Consider the following 19,242-nt stretch of genomic DNA (forward strand, 5'->3'; position numbering starts at 1 on the left):
ATTATTAAGTCTTGTGTGCTTGTGTGTGTATGTGTATATGTGTGTATATCTGGCAAGTTATAATCATGCCCAATATAATGCTATTTTTTGTAATTTAACATAAATATCATAAATAATTTCTTTAACTCATAAGCATTTGGTAAACTCATAAGCATTAAGATGAACTATAGAAGGACAATTTTGGCTACATGTGGGTTTTAGAACAACTCTAAACTGATTGAAATTAGGTTTCTTCTCTTTACTATTTACCAGACTTTATATTGATTCCATCTCCAGTTTAGTAGAGTTATGGAAATACAGTTTTAAGGAAAGAATATTGTACATTGAAAAAAAACATACTGAAACATAAATGCTGAAAGTTATACCATAAGAATTAGTTATATTTATTTATTTGCACACAAATGTGGCATGGATTTTGTATATCAACACAATAAATGTCATAAGCTCTGAGTGATACAACTAAAATAATAGTAAAGACAGTATTGGCTAAAATTGTTAATCATAACAATGAGATATGACACAGAGAAAGAAAAAAAATCTATAATACTCAATAAGGACCATCTGCTAGGGTTCCCGTTAAACAAATGGGAGGGAAAAATTGCATACCTTGGATGAAGAGGATTGGTGGAATCTTCTGGAAATAACTTCTAATATCCTGACTATATCTAACTATGAGTAAACATCTGAGTTACTCCAGGACAGATGAGCTTCACAGACCACCCCTACTTTCAAATTTAGTAAAGAGTACATCATCTGATAACTCATCTTCCTACCAACCCAGATCCTTTCTTGTCCTAGTCCTGCCCCCCTTGGGAAAACATTTTATCATCACCAAGTCAGCTAATAATCTCTATGGGAATGCAGGCATGCTCCCTCTACCTTCCTTCTTACTTTTGTCGTCCATGCAAATACAGTGGACAGGAGACACACACACACACACACACACTCTCCCTCTCTCTCTCTCTTTTTCATACACACACATACACACACACACACACACACTCACACACACGATATTACTTAAAATATCCTTAAGTTCCGCTGCTGTCAGAATCCTTCCATCAGTAGATTTTGAGCACTTTTTGCTCTGGAGGGAAGTTTAGAGAATTTAACTAAACCAACCCATCATAATTAACTTCTAGAACATGATACAGGTTACTGGTTTTGAATTTGGGCAAAATAGATGAAAAGCCCCACCTTTTCAAAAATTAATTTTGTGACATTAGACAAATAATTTAGGTTCTCTGAGTGAGCTTCACTTTTGTCAGACTAAAATTCTTTCCTTGTAGAGTTAGCTGTAATTTATTTGGTATAGATGGTCAATGGGTGAATAAATGATAAAAAATTTCACTCCCAAATTCATAACTTTCAACATTTAAAAATAAAAATATCTGTGAGATATAACTAATCTTATGAGCACATTTGTAAGCTCATTGGATAAATTGTGCTGAGATTAAACAGAAGTAGATTTGATGAAGCAATTATGCTAGTCTTTGGGGTAAGGTTTCACAGGAAATTCTTTCCTCTTTCTGTCTTTATATCCTACCGCATAGCTATATCCTATGCGCATAGCTATACCATATAATTTTATATCCTACCGCATAGCTATACCATATAATTTTCTGTGTGCTATATGAAACCGTGAAAAGAAATGAGAAAGTTAGATTCATTTGTAATACATGTATACACCTGTGATGCTGGAGACTTACTTCGCTGCCTTAGACCTAAGTTCTCACCTTGGATTTAGATATGATAATATCTAAATTGTAGGATTATTTGTCTGACTACACAGGATAGTGATTTTAATAAAACTCAGTGTATTTCCTGGAACATAAAGATGTAGTGAGTAGAATATGAATCTACATTTGATTTGGCATTAATACCAACATAATTACAAAGATAATTTACCATACATAATATACAATATTGCATTTTAAGATGTTTCAAATATAAACAATATATAAAGTTTAATTAGTGAACTATCATAATATATTAAAATACTATGTTAATCATAAGGCAAATTTGATCTTCTAATAATGTTAATACTTTCCCACCAATTTTAAATGTTTCTCTTACTTCTAGTGAAAAACACTTCTAGTTTTGTTTTTAAATTTTTTAACCAGTGATATAAAACCTATTCCCATTTTTTTGTTTCCTACTGAGAAAATTTATGAGCTTTTCTAGCAAAAACATAATTTAAATAAACCGTAAAATGTTAAAAATATAAGCAACCATCTAACTCAGTAACTCGTGAAATTTTCTAATTACAAATATAGGTCATAGGTACAGTGATTAAGATTTTGAAAAATGTCCTGAGGGTAATGAGGAAATTAAATTTTTATAGGCTTTCTAATGAAATTGAAAATAACAGACAAACCATGATTAACCCAGACAATATGCAGTATTGCATATTATGTATGGTACGTGATTTTTGTTTGAAGAACTATAGATGTCATTTTAGGGAAACCATCAGGCTTTTGCTTTGTTGAATTGATTAATCTTTTGACCAGAACTAAATTGTTCTGAAAAATTGGGAGTATTTTAGAAGCAGAATGAGAAGAGAGATGGATAGAGACCTGGAATCAAGAGGAACGGAAGCCTATAGGTTTTGGAGAGAGAGGAGATGAGTGGTGACAAAAGAAGGGATTTCTGTTTTTCAAGGTGTAAGGTTAAGACAACAGAGCTTCCAATAATTTGGAAGTACTTTCAGTACTTGGAGCTGGGCTAATTATTGGGGGTATACAACAAAGTCTTGAGTCTGTCTTTGGTGTGAGCATTACACTTGAACCCAGTCAAATTCTGGTCACACATCAAACTCCTGCTAGATGACAGCAGCACCAGAATGAGAGAACTGTCTCTGAGAGCTGTTCCATACCTTGTACCCAAAGACTTAGCTTACTCTGCCCCATCATCTCTGTTCGACAGTGCAATGTCCAACCCAATACTCCCTTCCCCATTATTACCTCTACTTCCCAAATTTCCATACTTCTTGTCCCAGAGTTTTCAGAAGCCACAAAACTCCCATGAACTCTTGCATGCATTACTCATATTGCAAAGTACAATTAGAGCAAGTGACTAGGTTTGAGGTATCAGAAAACATAGCAAATGCAGACATAAAACATGAGGAGAAACTTTTGGGGAACAACCCTTAAGTTTAGTTTGCCATTTTGTGACTTATCAGATTTTTAAGGTCATTTAGCTAACAAACAAAAACATAGTACAAAATAGTGGATAATACTATGTCATTTATGTGGACTCACCATTAATATCAGACTTCCACAAAGTGGAGCCAACTTTCCTCTAATCAACACTGACAGAGCTCTTACCTAGCCCTGAGTAGGAGGCACCAGAAATCTGATGCTGAACAGCCCATGAGTTCTGCTCTCAAGAAAAAAAGACGATAGGCATTTGTTTGCACTGGTACATAGGGGGTCCCTGTAAATATTTTTGTAATGACTTAATTAGTGGTTCTCAACCTTTTGTCAAAATCCACAGTTTTTACATTTGTAACATACTCCAATCATATCTCATAATACACAGTGGCTCTCATTGCATAGAGAAATGGTGCACACACCCAAAGCAGAATGCCAGAACCTCGATGAGGCATGTGTAGTTAAATGTCCTCTCCACCTTCACTCTTACTAGAACTCTAATTTGGGTAGGCCTCCTGCAAATGCATTTCTCACTTCTTATTTTGAGAATGCAAGGTAGAATATGATAAGCAGTCTAACTACACTACAGTATGAAAGAGACAGCTATGTTTATAAAACTAAATGATAGGCTTCTTGGAGAAGATGGCATTTTAATTGAATCTTGGAAGACAGGTAGGATTTTAATAAGCAGAATGGAGGAGAGGGCCCAGTAAGAGCATTCTATGAGGAGGGAAGAACAAAAGCAAAGGTAGAGAGATAGGAAAACATAGGCGTAGCTAGACTTCCAGTTGTGTGAAGAGTAACCTTATGTTCCAGGACTAGTCATGACCTTGTCCACTGATCTTCCCAGGAGTAGAGAGCAAACATTCCAGGGTACAACAGTATGAACCAAGATATAGATATCATGCGGGATAGACACAAAGGAACTATCCCATCCCTAGATGGATATAACTACAAAGGTTCCCATTGCCATTTCCTGACTTCAGCCTGCCAAAGTGAAGCTGGCTCAGATTTAGATCTGTATTTGGCTTGTCCTGACCATGAGCTGGTATTTCCTGCTCTTCCCCTACATGTCCCGTTGCACTGATTTAAATGCACAAAAGTGTTCTACCGAGACCTTCCTCTGTGAACTGGAGAAAGCGCATGTTGAACTTTAAAAAAATCAAGTAGTCCAGATGATGCTGATAGGCTGCCCAGGTTGAAAACTTTTGAGTTATACCTTTGTAATAAAGGAATGAGTGAATTAATGGATAACACACAAGCACACACTCACCATTCAAACAATTATTTAAGCTCTTCTAGGGTTAAGTGACTCTGAATATTGCTTCTTAGAACTTCATGATTCTTACCTTCTGAAAGTTCCACTCTATCAAATGCATACTCCTGCTCTATTGTACTGCTAACATGATGTAGAACATGATCTGAAGACAAAGCTGAAGAGGTTAAATTTGAAATAGGAACAATAAAGGAAATATATAATATAATAATTAATTTACTAATAATTTAAAATATATAAAATTACTAACATGATTTCATTTAAACTTCTAATTACATTTTCAACCATAATTAGAGAGAGAATGATAGCAAGCTCTAGTTTTTCTTTCTGAAAGACTTTGTTTTCCTCTGTTTGATTATTTGTCCCTTTTGAAATCTAAAATGTACACGTATATTCTCTCAGAATTGCTTAGGATTCAGTCCTGGGTACTTAGAAGTTATAACGTAAAGTGAGGTATGCTTTACATGAAGGGTTTTGATTAAATTAAAAAGATAGTGGAAAGGAATAGCAAATATTTTAAGAACACATACCTTATAAATACAACTTTTTAAAGTAACTCAATACAAAGTAACATTGACATGTTTTTGTTACTTTCAAAAAATCAATTTTTACTTTCTCTAAGCAACAGATGTGGAAGAGTGATGCCCACTGGTGAGTACTAATAGGCATTGCTGGCAAATAAAAAAATGTGCTCAGAAAGCTCACAGAGACCCGTGAGATAAAACTACAGATAAATACCACAGGGGAATGTAGGTCTTTGAGAGTCACTGCTCTGTAACTAGTTGGGGTGGGGTGCCAAGGCTAACACTGCTATTCATTCTCCTTGAGCAGCTTGTTATCTAGCAGTCCTAAAGGTGATTTGAAAATAGTCACTGAAAAAGCCTCTCTAAGTGTCCACAGAATCAGAGTTTGGGAATGGAGCCTGAAGCCATTCAGCCTTATTTCCTGATGACGTCCATGGACGCAGACCTAGGTTTTTCACAGAGAAGCAAAGGAGGAATATAAAGGTGGTATTCAGATTGATTACTTATTTATTGTTCCAATAACAACTTTTTCACATGCTCTGAAACCAAAAGGAAGACTTGGCTTGATTCAAACTGTGATACTTTCCAGAAGGAGCAAGAGAAACTCTGAGAGTCAATCAGGGGAGGGTAAAACAACTGTTTCTTGCATTTATTTTTAAAGTTCTCTGCATTACACACTGAACAGAAAGAAGGGCAAATTCACTATTTATACTCTGTTACAGTCCTCAAGTTTTTAAGCTGGCTTTTATAATCCTTTAAGTATTTTCTGGGAATAAATAGTTTAAATAATTCAATTAACACCTTACGATTGTCCTACATGTTGCATAAAACAGAACAGGCTATCTCATTTGTTTTTTATTTATTGTATTTTATTTTTATTATACTTTAAGTTCTGGGATACACGTGCAGAATGTGTAGGTTTGTTACAGAGGTATACACGTGCCGTGGTGGTTTGCTGCACCCATCAACCCATCAACTACATTAGATATTTCTCCTAATGCTATTCCTCCCCTAGCCCCCCACCCTCTGACAGGCCCTGGTGTATGATGTTCTCTTCCCTGTGTCCATGTGTTCTCATTATTCAACTCCCACTTATAAGTAAGAACATGCTGTATTTGGTTTTCTGTTCCTGTGTTAGTTTGCTGAGAATGACAGTTTCCAGCTTCATCCATGTCCCTGCCAAGGACATTAACTCATCCTTTTTAATGGCTGTGTAGTATTCTATGGTGTATATGTGCCACAGTTTCTTTATCCAGTCTATCATTGATGAGCATTTGGGTTGGTTCCAAGTCTTTGCTATTGTGAACAGTGCTGCAGTAAACATACGTGTGTATGTATCTTTACAGTAGAATGATTTATAATCCTTTGGGTACATACCCAGTAATGGGAATGCTGGGTCAAATGGTGTTTCTAGTTCTAGATCCTTAAGGAATTGCCACACTGTCTTCCACAATGGTTGAACTAATTTACACTCCCACCAACAGTGTAAAAGCATTCCTATTTCTCCACATCCTCTCTAGCATCTGTTATTTCCTGACTTTTTAATGATGACCATTCTAACTGGTGTGAGATGATATCTCATTGTGGTTTTGGTTTGTGTTTCTCTAATGACCAGTGATGATGAGCATTTTTTCATATGTTTGTTGGCCACATAAATGTCTTCCTCTGAAAAGTGTCTGTTCATATCCTTCACCCACTTTTTGATTTTTTTTTCTTGTAAATTTGTTTAAGTTCTTTGTAGATTCTGGATATTAACCCTTTGCCAGATGGATAGAGTGCAAAAATTTTCTCCCATTCTGTAGGTTGTCTGTTCAGTCTGATGATAGTTTCTTTTGAAGATAGTTTCTTTTGCTGTGTGGAAGCTCTTTAGTTTTGTATAAAATGTAAGGAAGGGGTCCAGTTTCAGTTTTCTGCATATGGCTAGCCAGTTTTCCCAACACTATTTATTAAATAGGGAATCCTTTCCCTATTGCTTGTTTTTGTGAGGGTTGTCAAAGATCAGATGGTTGTAGATGTGTGGCATTATTTCTGAGGCCTCTGTTCTGTTCCATTGGTCTATATATCTGTTTTGGTACCAGTACCATGCTATTTTGGTTACTGTAGCCTTGTAGTATAGTTTGAAGTCAGGTAGCATGATGCCTCCAGCTTTGTTCTTTCATTCGGATTTCCCCATAATAAAAAAATGTCTTTTCTGTTGCTCAGTTTCCTCCTGAAATATGTCTTTGACATTATTAACCATACTGAAACACCTCAATGGATATAAAATTATGCATTTAATTTGTATCACATGATTCAGTTCCATCACACTAAATCACTTAAATTCAAAGAAAAAATAAGCTTCTAATCTTTTTTTTTCTGTAAAGCGATGAAACATACTTGATAAATGTTCTTTGAATAATAGTATTTTAAATACACTTAATTTAGTAATCACATATTGTTTTTCATTTCTCTTCCGAAACAACTACAAAAGCTTATTTTGTGTGTCTTGATGAACTGATACTGTGAATCATTAGCTGATCTGGTTTTGTTTCTACTTGTTTGTTATCACAGGCTCATGCCTATTTAGACAAGGAGACACAGGGGTTGTTACTAAGCTACCCCAGAAACAAAGGCATCTATCCTTTGTCTTCAAATTCAAAAGCCACATCCATGCATGGCTAAAAGGTTTTTGGAAAATACTTAATCAAGTTCTACCTTCCCACCCATACTTCCAGAGGAGATCCAGGTTTCTTACTCCCTGGACATGGATCTAGGTTTTCCCTAAGAGAAGCAAAAAGGGGTATGAAGGTGCCATTCAAATTGGAGGAGGGAAAAGTTTAACTCCTTACCTTTCCAGTGACATATTTTTCACCCCCTATGAAACCAAAAGTAAGGTGTAAGGGAGAAAAGAGTTGGAAGATTCAAGAGACTTAGACAGTTATAGTCTGAGACAGGACCTGCTCTCTGAGTTTGGCCATCCCTGTGCATTTTGAGTTATTTCCGAGGGAAAAGCAAGAAAGAATTCTGAGAAAAAGTCAGGGATCCAGGGGTTAGAGAAGATCTTTGTCATGTTCCCTTATCCAGCATTCTGAACAAGGTGGGTGTTCTCAGCGTGCCAGGAATAGAGGAGGGGTGGCTGTGTAGAATGTCAGGACAGGAGAGCCTGAGAGAGCACCTGCAGTATTCAGTCAACCCCAGTGACTCTGTGATGTGAAGACCAGCCTGTCCTTCAGCTCTGAGAAGTACAATGAGAAGGAGAAGAAAAGAGAGCAAGCAAGCTGTGGAAAGCAAAGATGTGAGGGCCTGCTGTGGGGAAGCAAGGGGTCAGAGTCAGAAGGTGATACAAGCCAAAAACCAATGGGGGCTGTCTGTCTGGAAAGATGAGAAAGAGGCCAGAGGTCAAGCAAGGACCTGATGCTCATCTGAAATCCATTAATACCACAACATTAGTCCCCAGGGACTGCAATGCCATCTAAAGGAGGAGGAAAGAGAGGTCAGAAACCGTGGATTGACCAGGCTTACTCTGATTCAGTCAAAACACTTAAATGATAAGCTTATATTTTCTTCAAACAGGAAGCATGGGGACATAGCTAGAAACTATGTTTGGTCACAGAGAAATAATGACGGGTATATTATTTATGCACCTGATTTGTGGCCTAAGGATATGATGTGTACAGACTTAAACAAAACACTAATATTTAAAAAATATCTGCACAGTATTTGGATTTTTTTTTCTGTCTCATGTTTTCTGCAAGATCCAGAAAACTCCTGCTGAAACAGAACAACATTTGTGTTGTCATGGATAAATTTTAAAAAGCATCTTGTTGAGTGGAAAGCAATTCATAAATGAATATATATGACACAGTTCCATTTATACTGTTTTAAAACAGACAAAACTAAATTATACATTGTTTAAAATTATACAAAGAGGGATAACAGCTAAAAAAAAAAGAGTGATTATCACAAAATTCAAAACAATAATTGGCTCATGGGTGGGAGAGAAGGAAATAAATGATTAGAGAAGGCATAGAGAGAACTCCAAGGGCATGGCAAGATCATATATTTCATATTTTGGGGCCTAGATGGTAGGTTTTCTACCTCTCTCCTTCCTTCTTCCCTTCTCCTCCTTTCTCTACCCCCTCCTCTCTCTTCCTCCCTCTTGCTCTCTCTCTCTCTCTTTCTTCCCCGCCTACTGCAGATAATCATTTGAATTTCTACTTTGTGCCAGTCTCTGTTCAAAGAGCTTGGGATACATCAGCGATGGAAACAAACATCCTTATTTTAATGAACCTTATTTTTAAGGGGGTGAAACAGATAATAAAAATGAAGCATAATAGGTCAACAATCTCTCCCTGCTCTAGGACTAGGGAGACGTTTTTGCAATATCTGTGAAATAGAGCTTAAGGGTTAATATGATGAGCAAACATCTGGAATTCTCTTCAAAGCCCTGATGCTTAATTAATATTCCAAAGCTCTAAACATCATATGACCTGCTTATTTTAATCTCAATGCAATTGTAATAAAGAAACTTTCATCTTCAGCGTATAAGACTAGAAGTGGTAGGTACTGGAAAATTAAAATGGTAATATCTGATACTCAGTGACTTTAAAATTGATCACTATGTTAGTAGATGTATTTTGATAGCTTATCATTGTTTCATTTTTATGCAATATTTCATGTATATGAGTGAATTATAGATGCATATATAAAGCACATGTTAGACATAATCATAATCATAATGATAAAATGAACTTTTGTGTGTCTAGTGCCCAATCTAGGAAGTAAAATTCTACTTATTTCTAATAATATGAAATTTTGGGTTGAAAAATTCTTATCTTTAAGAATGTTGAATATTGAATATTGTATATTGCCCTCACTCTCTTCTAGCTTGTAGGGTTTCTGCTGAGAGATCTGCTGTTAGTCTGATGAGCTTCCCTTTGTAGGTGACCTGACCTTTTTCTCTGGCTGCCCATAACATTTTTTTCCTTTGTTTCAACCTTGGAGAATCTGATAATTACATGTCCTGGCATTGATCTTCTCATGGAGTATCTTAGTGGTGTTCTCTGTATTTCCTGAATTTGAATGTTGGCCTGTCTTGCTAGGTTGGGGAAGTTCTCCTGGATAATATCCTGAAGTGTGTTTTCCAACTCGATTCCATTCTCCCAGACTCTTTCAGGTACTCCAATCAATCGTAGCTTCAGTATCTTCACATAGTCCCACATTTCTCGGAGGTTTTGTTCATTCCTTTTCATTATTTTTTCTCTAATCTTGTCTGCATGCCTTATTTCAGCAAGATGGTCTTCAAACTCTGATATCCTTTATTCTGCTTGATTTATTCAGCTATTGACACTTGTGTATGCTTCACGAAGTTCTTGTGCTGTGTTTTTCATCTCCATCAGGTCATTTATGTTCCTCTCTAAACTGGTTATTCTAGTTAGCAGCTCCTGTAACCTTTTATCAAGGTTCTTAGCTTCTTTGCATTGGGTTAGAACATGCTCCTTTAGCTCAGTGGAGTGTGTTATTATCCACCTTCTGAAGTCTACTTCTGTCAATTAATCCATCTCATTCTCTGTCCAGTCCTGTGTCCTTGCTGGAGAGGTGTTACGATCATTTGGAGGAGAAGAGGCATTCTGGCTTTTGGAATTTTCAGCGTTTTTGCACTGTTTCTTCCTCATCTTCATGGATTTATCTACCTTTGATCTTTGAAGCTGATGACCTTTGGATGGGGTTTTGTGGAAGGTCTTTTTTGTTGATGCTTTTGTTGTTGTTGCTTTCTGTTTGTTAGTTTTTCTTCTAACAGTTAGACCCATCTTCTGCAGGTCTGCTGCAGTTTGATGGGGGTCCACTCCAGACCCTGTCACTTAGGTATCACCAGTGGAGTTTGCAGAACATCAAAGATTGCTGTCTGCTCCTTCCTCTGGAAGCTTCAGCTCTCTTGTATGAGATGTCTATTGACCCCTCTTGGGAGGTCTCTCCCAGTCAAGAGGCACAAGGTCAGGAACCTGCTTGAGGAGGCAGCCTGTCCCTTAGCAGAGCTGGTGCACTCTGCTGGGAGAGTCCCCCTTGTTAGGGTCAGCTGCTCTCTTCAGAGCCTGCAGACAGGAAAGATTAAATCTGCTGAACCTGCGACTGCAGCCGCCTCTCCCTTCAGGTGCTCTGTCCCAGGGAGTTGAGAGTCCTGTCTGTAAGCCCCTGACTGGAGCTGCTGGATTTCCTGCAGAGATGCCCTGCCCAGTGAGGAGGAATCTAGAGAGGCAGCCTGGGCACAGCCGCTTTGCTGCGTTGTGATGCATTTTGCTTAGTCCAAACCTCTCAGTCTCCTTCACACTGTCAGGGGAAAACCGCCTACTAAAGCCCAGCAGTTTGATTATTTTGTGCAACATTGTGTCCTTCATTCCTGTGGTGATTAGTTAAATTTTAACAGTTTTATACTGTTCCATAATATGTACATACTACAGTATATAAATCAATTTTACTGTTTCTTCCACTTTATTTTGCCGTCATGAAAAATGCTGCTATGAATATTTTAGACATGTCTTTGATGCATATGCACAAAAGTCTCTCTGGGGTAAAAATACAGAATCAAAATTGTCGAGAAGTATGGCACATGCATCTTTAAATTTCCTACAGAATGCCAAATTGTTCCATGAAATGATTATATAATTTTACCTATACACAAATAATGTGTAAGAAAACCAAAAAGCCTGGCATCATTCTTGATTCTTCTCTTCACTTTGTTTCCTACATCTAATCTGGTAACAAATCCTATCAGTTCAGCTTTCAAAATATCTGTATATCCAGAATCCAGTCTCTTTTTGCTTACCCTCCTTCTACTCACACATACTGCCACAATCTTTACATATCCAGAAATTATATACCTTCTCAACCATTACTACCTGGTCTAAGCTTCCATGTGTCTCCTGGGTTATGAACAACAGCCTTCTTTCTGATCTCCTTGTTTCTATTTTTACTACCCAAACAAAAGAACATTTTCCATTCTGTAGCAGAGTAATCCTTTTGAAACCTCAGTTCAGATCAATCAACATTTTTTCTCAAAACTCTACATTTGGTTTCCTGTCTTTCTCAGGCCAAAACCAAAGGTCAGGCACCACATTCCCCACCCATCACATTGCCTACATTATTCCCAGTTGTCCAATTTCTTCCTGCTTCAGTGCTCTTCTTGTTGTTTCTGGCATGTCAGGCAAGCTCGGCCTCCTAGATAAAGTGGTAGCCAATCCCATTTAAAAATTTGCTACCCCCCACCCTCCCAGACCTCTCCATCATTCTCTTTCTAACCTCCATTGTGTATTTATTTAAATTATTTCTTCCTCAGTGAAGCCTTTCCTTACCAGTTTACTATATAGAAATTATCCCCAATTTCCATAGTAATTAGATTTTCTTAATATGGAATGTCTTCATTTTTCTTTATTTCCAAATAGTTTTGCTGGATTTAGAATTCAGCATTAGGGACACCCCTAGTTTCTATATAGTAGCCCTGTAACCCTTATTTCTAGAACACATGGCAGAAACATAATAAATAATAGTTATAGTAATAACAGCTAACTCATATAGCGCTTAGTACTCTAGACACTTCTAAGCAAATTATATTAATAAACTCATTTAATTCTCTTAAAACCTATGGTGAAGAGGAATACGTCCTGCTATAATGATGTAAAGAAGTTGAGTTTTTTCTCTTCATAAAAAAACAAGTGTAAAACTGGACAGCATTAATAAAAACAACTATTCGATGACTCTGGAAATCAACCAAAGGGACATAATAATTTGAGAAACATTTATTCTTAAAAAATTTTTGGACATTCAGGTAAAAACAGCAGGAACCTATGACCTTCTTGCCTGAAGTTACTCCCACTCCTCCATCTTCCTCTCCAACTCTGACCTGGGAATGGAAGCAAAAGCCAACTTTCCTGCTGGCTGTGGTAGAATCAACTTGGAATGGGAAGGCGGCAAAGTAATTCTGGTTATTTGAATATAAAATGGTGAATCCACTTAGACTAGATGAGAAAAGCCCCAAGCTTTGTCAGCCTAAGGTTGGGGTCCAAGTTGGAGTAAAGAGTAAACCAGCAAGATTTAACAGAAAAATCCTAGAAATTAGAGAGCCATAGAAAGGCCATTTATACTCAGTTTTAAAATTGATTTCAAAAAATTCAAGTTTTTAAAATATGTTTTTAAAATTAAATAATTTTGAAGAATTAAAGGAAAATATGCTAACAATGAATGAAAATATAAAATATCAACAGAGAAATAGACATTATAAAAAAGAACCAAATGGAAATAATAAAATTGAAAAAAAGTAGCTGAGATAAAAAGTTAATTCAGTGAAATCAATAGTAGGATTGAGATGGCAGAGAAAGAAACAGTAAACTTGAAGATAAATCATTAGAAAGCAGCCAATCAAAAATGAATGAAGAAGGAAGGAAGGAACGAAAGAGGGAAGGAAAGGAAGAGAAAAAAGAAAGAAAGAAAAAAGAAAGAAAGAAAGAACAATTAAAGAAATTGACAGAGATCCAGAGCATCCAGGACAATTTCCAGAATCCTAATTTATGCATAACAGGATCCTCAGAAGGAGAGAACAGAGAGAAAGAGGCAGAAGAAAAACATTGAACAAAATGACAGAAAGCTTCCTAAACTTGATGCAAATTATTAATTTATGGATTTAATAAGCTCAATGAACACTAAGTAGAATATTGAAAAAAAAAGACCTAGATATATCATCATCAAATTGCTGAAAGTCAAAATAAAGTCTAGAAAACAGAAAGAAGAAGATAAGACTCAGTACATGCAAGGAAGCAACAATACAATTTATTTTTGGCCAACACTATCAGAAACTATGGAAGCCAGAGGGAATAGAATTACACATTAAAAGTGCTAAAAGAAAAAAAATCATTCAACAATTCTAAATCAAGTAAAATTATTCATAAATAAAAGTAAGATACAGACATTCCTGGATTAAGAAAATCTAATTGTTTGTCAGCATAACTGTGTTATAAGAAAATACTTAAGGAAGTACTCCAGTGTGAAGAGAAATGACACCAAATAGTAGCTCAGACACACAGGAAGAAATGACGAACATCATAATGGTAAATATGTGAGAACATACAAAAGATTGCATATATGAATGTGTGTGTCTGTCATCTGTCAAGTTCTGCAGGAATTAATGTGTTATTTCTGGCTCTCTAGTCTATTCCTGAGGCCCATCTTATTATCTCTGTATCACAGCCACACTAACTTTATTACTTCAGTATAAGAGTAAATTTCGATATATGGCAAGTGCTCCTCCTTTATTATCCTTCAGGAGTGTCTTGACTATTCTTAGGTATTTGCAATACCATATAGATTTTAGGATCAATTTCTTAAATTCCATGAAAAATGTATTGGAATTTTCACTGGAAACATGTTATATTTATGGTTGACTTTTGGGATAATTGAAAACTTTTCAATATTGTGTCTTTCTGACTATAAAAATGATTTAACACTCTATTTTGATCTTATATTATCCATTTTAAGAAAAATAAGTTTATTCCTGAGTATATTAAAGCTGCAAAAAGCACAAGGAAAAAAATTTCTGGCTGAAAAAATAACTACAAAAACCCTGGAGTATTTTAAGAAACTTCCAAGAGGCCATTGTGCAGGGAGTGTAGTGTATGAGGGAGACAGAGCTGTGGGAATGAGTGTGAGAAGAGGCAGGGGCCAGATCTGGATATGAAAGCTAATTCCTGCATGAAAGATAATAACTGTTTGAATACCGACTCACAAACCTACTAAATGGACTAATTAATTTGAAGCAGCTAATATGTCAGAAATAACTATAGCTACCTTCCCATGTGATTGCTGTGGTGGTTGATTACTAATGAGTTCCCCAATTCCTGTCTAAATTCAGAGTCAAAAAAGCAACTTAGTGAAACAGAAGAAAAACACACCCAAGTCTCTGACATGAAGTGATAATACACTTAATGCAACACAAAAGCCACTTGCCAAGTAAAATCCAGGCTGGAAAGCACCTCTACGAAAGCACAGGAGTTTATATGGTACCACAAAGTTTTGTCACCATTTCATTATCTCATCTTTCAGTATCCAGTTTGCCACCACCCACTGACACACAGATCTGCAGCCCATGTGGCACAAACAAACCAGAACCTCTTCTTATCTAATAAACGAGCCAACTTTCTCATGAATGATCAAAGAGTAACCAAATTCTCAATACCATCAAGGGCTTACATATTCTATAGAAGAAGAAATCTAGAAGAAATAATTCAGACTCTTAGAGGAGAAGTGAAGACAGAGAGAGATGGCAGTAACGCCTCATAAACAACACTACCTTGTGCAGCTAACTCTTTCCACCTCTCTTTGTTCTGCTGAATGATGTCCACCAGGTTGTTCTTGAAGCTCTTCAGGTCCACTGCTGCAAGGGAGTAGTCTGGGGAATAGGACCCATCGCTCATGGAGCCTTTTGTATTTGATCGTCTTAGTGCATCAGCAATGTGTAACCCCACAATGGTGGCTGAGCTAACAGTAACAACCAAAGAAAACAAAAAACACCATCAGGATATGGGGTGAACGAGGAAAACCTGAAAAACTTTACAAAACTGACTAGAAAAGCAAGGTAGTAGATGCTCAGTCCCTGTTCTGAGCACGTGGCAGCTGCTAACCTCCTTTCTCTCCCTCCCCACACTGGATTATCCTTAGTACACACCTTAGTATTTCATATTTTGTGTATTAAACCTCAGTTCTCAAAGGCAGATGCAATATAATATAACGCCACTAGGTGGCAATACTCCCTAATCTTGTGAGAATTCTCTTCCTAGATGTGAGAAATATAGATAATCATTAAGGAAAAGGTTACTAAACACCACAAAGATGAAAAATGATGCAAAAAAGAAAATATCATACCTGCTTGCCACATAGGAAGAAGTTTCGGCTTTTGAGGCTTCCTCTATAAGAGGAATAACAATTTTCTCTGTTGAGTCTGTCAGAAGAGAAAATGTTGGCTCTACTATGAAATCGATGAAACCTACAAAAGCCAAAATGAAAAGACAGAGAGAGAGAGAAATAAATTCAAGTGTTACAATGTCCTGAATTCTGAAATCAAAAATAATGAAGAGCCTCTGACAATCCTGGGATAGCGAGAATCAACTAAAATATTGGTTCTGCTTACCCTTTGTATTGTTTTAATCTAATAACAGTCTTTAGAGATGGTTTAACTGCTCTATAAAATAATACTTGAAGCCACGGAAGTGACACAATTTAAGCTTGCTAACTCAAGTATATTGGCTTTTCTATTTACTATTCAGCCTTATATAATATACTATTGCTAACAATACATTTAGATCCAATGAGAGTGACTATAGTTTCCTCTCTCAACACCAGGGATCATTATCCTTTTTGAAAGCACATCATGTGCATTTTGGATTTCATTATTTACTAACAAGAAATCATATCTAAGCTCCAAAGAAATTAAATAATTGAAGGTTTTTCTCAGGTAACAGGAAGACAATTACTTTTTGTTACTTACTATATCAGCCAGAGCTTTCTGCCAGTGTGTTAATATTTCAAATTGCTGTTTATTATTCTCTGGATGTAAAGTATTAGTTCACAGCATGTGGGTGTGTTCTGTCAAATCAGTGAAGAGAAAAGTAACATCTCTGGGAGACAGCATTAATCCCACCACTTTGAGATGTCAGTACTGAATGAAGACTTTTACATTTAAAGTACTCATCAAGATAGAAAATGACACACAGAGAAAAGGGCATTGTCCTCTGGGAGTATTTTCCATCCCGTGTTTAGGCAGAGGAGGAGACAACAACCTATTCTAAGGTCTGTGTACATGGCAATATCCCAGATCCCAGGACTGCTGTGGGTGCCTCAAGTCAAGAATTGTTGTTGGAAACACAGCTGAGAGCAATGGACTACCACCTGAATATAGGAGACTAGCTGGAGGGAGGCTTTTTAAGTGACAATGTCCTGTAAAGTATGCACATTTAAAGATAGTCCATCAGATGCTTGGATAAAAGTAATTCACATTTCAAGTAACTGGATTACTTATAGTATATAATAAGGCATGTTTTTAATTTAATAAAACTTCAGTAGTTTTAATGGATGCCTTCAAGTTAAATCAGTGTTAATTGACCACCCAGGGTACTATTTTAAGTTCTATGTTCTTTTTTTTTTTTTTTTGGAGATGGAGTCTCACTCTGTTGCCCAGGCTGGAGTGCAGTGGCACGATCTCAGCTCACTGCAACCTCTGCCTACTGGGTTTAAGTGATTCTCGTGCCTCAGCCTCCCGAGTAGCTGGGATTACAGGTGTGTGCCACCATGCCCAGCTAATTTTTTGTATTTTTTAGTAGAGACGGGGTTTCACCGTGTTAGCCAAGATGGTCCCGATCTCCTGACCCCGAGATCCGCCCGCCTCAGCCTCCCAAAGTGCTGGGATTACAGGCATGAGCCACTGCACCCGGCCAGTTCTGTCTATGTTCTTAAATGCCTGAGATGTGTAGACTGTCAACTGGGGCGTCACCTCTACTAACACGGCAGCAATTTGCATTACAGCAACAAGCCTCAGAAACTTCCATTCTTAGCTTGCCACATCAGATCCTTAGCCTGCCACATTTACACTTACTAAGCAAGGACAGGCACCTGTGTCATGGTCTCTAGAAAAACAGCTGTTGAAACTTGGATGGGAAAGGGGGAAAGGGGAAAAGGTCAGAGCAGGCAGCTTTCCCCAAAGCTTTGTGATGGGTGGTGCTGGAGCATAACTACACAGGTAAGAAGTGATCCTTGTGTTTATTGATCATATTGTTCAGTAACAAAAATGCTGGCTCAGGGAATAATTATTACAAGTATTTGAGCCATGCAACACATGTTTTAATAATGGACTGGACTTGAAGTCCCAAACACAAATACAGATGATAAGAATGAATGTGGTTGGGAGCATTACCATTTTGCAAATTTCCTGTTGTTGGTTAATCTATTCACATCATGAGAGAATATTTTTCCAAATGAAATGTGCACTACTATATTAAGCATACCATGGAAACTTAGTGATAGAACAAGTGCACTAATATTTTCATTGAGTTGACCTATATGGAAAGAATTAAATTACAGAAAACAATAATCAGCAACAAAACAACATAAAACAGTCTCCCACACAAGAAAATTTTATATTTTGTAAAAGGATTACGACCATGATAACAATTACATTTACTAATGTTGCTTTATTGAATTCATTTTGTGAAAATGCTTCAATAATTCTTATTCAGCACCATATAGATCTATTTAAAAATCAAATGTATCATGAATATGGAGTGAGGTTTTCATGGAAGTTACCCCTTTGAACAACATCATTTACTCATTTGAAAACTGACAAGCACACACTCACTTTCCACCATCACAAATCATCAGAATTACCTATTTGTGACTGGGCCACCATGGTTGACTTCCGATCACAAAGTGGGGAAAATGGAAGCCCTAATTCAGCTTCTTTATCTCCCTGGAGAAAGAAAAGCATGTTAATATAGACTTGGGTTGGAGTAGCTAAAATAATGAGCAACCTAAGACTTAAAGCCTAGAAAAGCCACATCTTTCATTTCTTAATTAGCAATACTTTTTTCTTATTTATAAAACCGAAAGCTATAGTCCAAGTTTATGTAATTTTTCTTGGATGGTCTCCATTTGGGGACATTTTGCAGGAAGAAAAATGATGAATGTTTTCAGTACCTGGAGACTTTGCTTTGGCATTACAATCCCTTGACTTTTAAGAAACAAATGTTTGCTTTTGAAATTTTCCAGAGTCACCATAAAATACCTAGCCATCTTATGTGTTATCTGACATTTAATTAACAATCCAAGTTAATTTATTTATGCCAAGTATATCAACAGAACTTTAGTATCAAAATTTTGTGACAGAACTGTTTTTCAAAATTAAAAGTATATGATGTGAAACACCTTTCTATCCATTAAGCAAGTTTTATTAAATCTTCCACAACATATAATGAGGAATTTCTTCAACATTCTTACATTCAGTGTGCATAAACTTATTTTAATGTTTTCTTCTCAGAGAAAATTGAAATATCAATTTTTTTAATTATTTGATCTCATCTAAAATAGATTAATTGAGCACACATGTTAAAGAATTCCATTTATATTTGGGTTTTACTTCATGAGAAGTAATTAAATTTTCATCTTCTAAAACAAAGGTTGTTGTTCTGGTCAAACCTTTAATATCACAAGGTTTATTAAACTTTGGTTCTTTCCTTTGCATTAAAGGGGATGTGCTTATGAAAGAAAGAGGAGAGGA

General features: G+C 36.5%; 1 protein-coding gene across 15 annotated transcripts in view; it reads right to left on the reverse strand.

Moving 5' to 3' along the window:
- The window catches only part of PDE1A (phosphodiesterase 1A), a 478,638-nt gene that overhangs the window by 30,605 nt on the left and 428,791 nt on the right, over nucleotides 1-19,242 (reverse strand). For 6 of the 15 annotated variants that reach the window (XM_054478972.1, XM_054478975.2, XM_054478973.2 and 3 more), the window contains 3 exons: nucleotides 18,354-18,435; nucleotides 15,840-15,960; nucleotides 15,268-15,455 (listed from right to left, as the gene is read on the reverse strand). In XM_054478972.1, coding sequence (XP_054334947.1) covers nucleotides 15,268-15,455; nucleotides 15,840-15,960; nucleotides 18,354-18,435 — 391 coding nt within the window. Of the gene's footprint in view, nucleotides 1-4,501; nucleotides 4,586-12,708; nucleotides 12,829-15,267; nucleotides 15,456-15,839; nucleotides 15,961-17,883; nucleotides 18,026-18,353; nucleotides 18,436-19,242 lie in introns of those variants that run through there. The other 9 variants (XM_054478968.2, XM_054478970.2, XM_054478969.2 and 6 more) reach the window with 4 other exon arrangements.

The sequence above is a fragment of the Pongo pygmaeus genome, chromosome 11 (assembly GCF_028885625.2).
Source record: "Pongo pygmaeus isolate AG05252 chromosome 11, NHGRI_mPonPyg2-v2.0_pri, whole genome shotgun sequence".
Taxonomy (NCBI): Eukaryota; Metazoa; Chordata; class Mammalia; order Primates; family Hominidae; genus Pongo; species Pongo pygmaeus.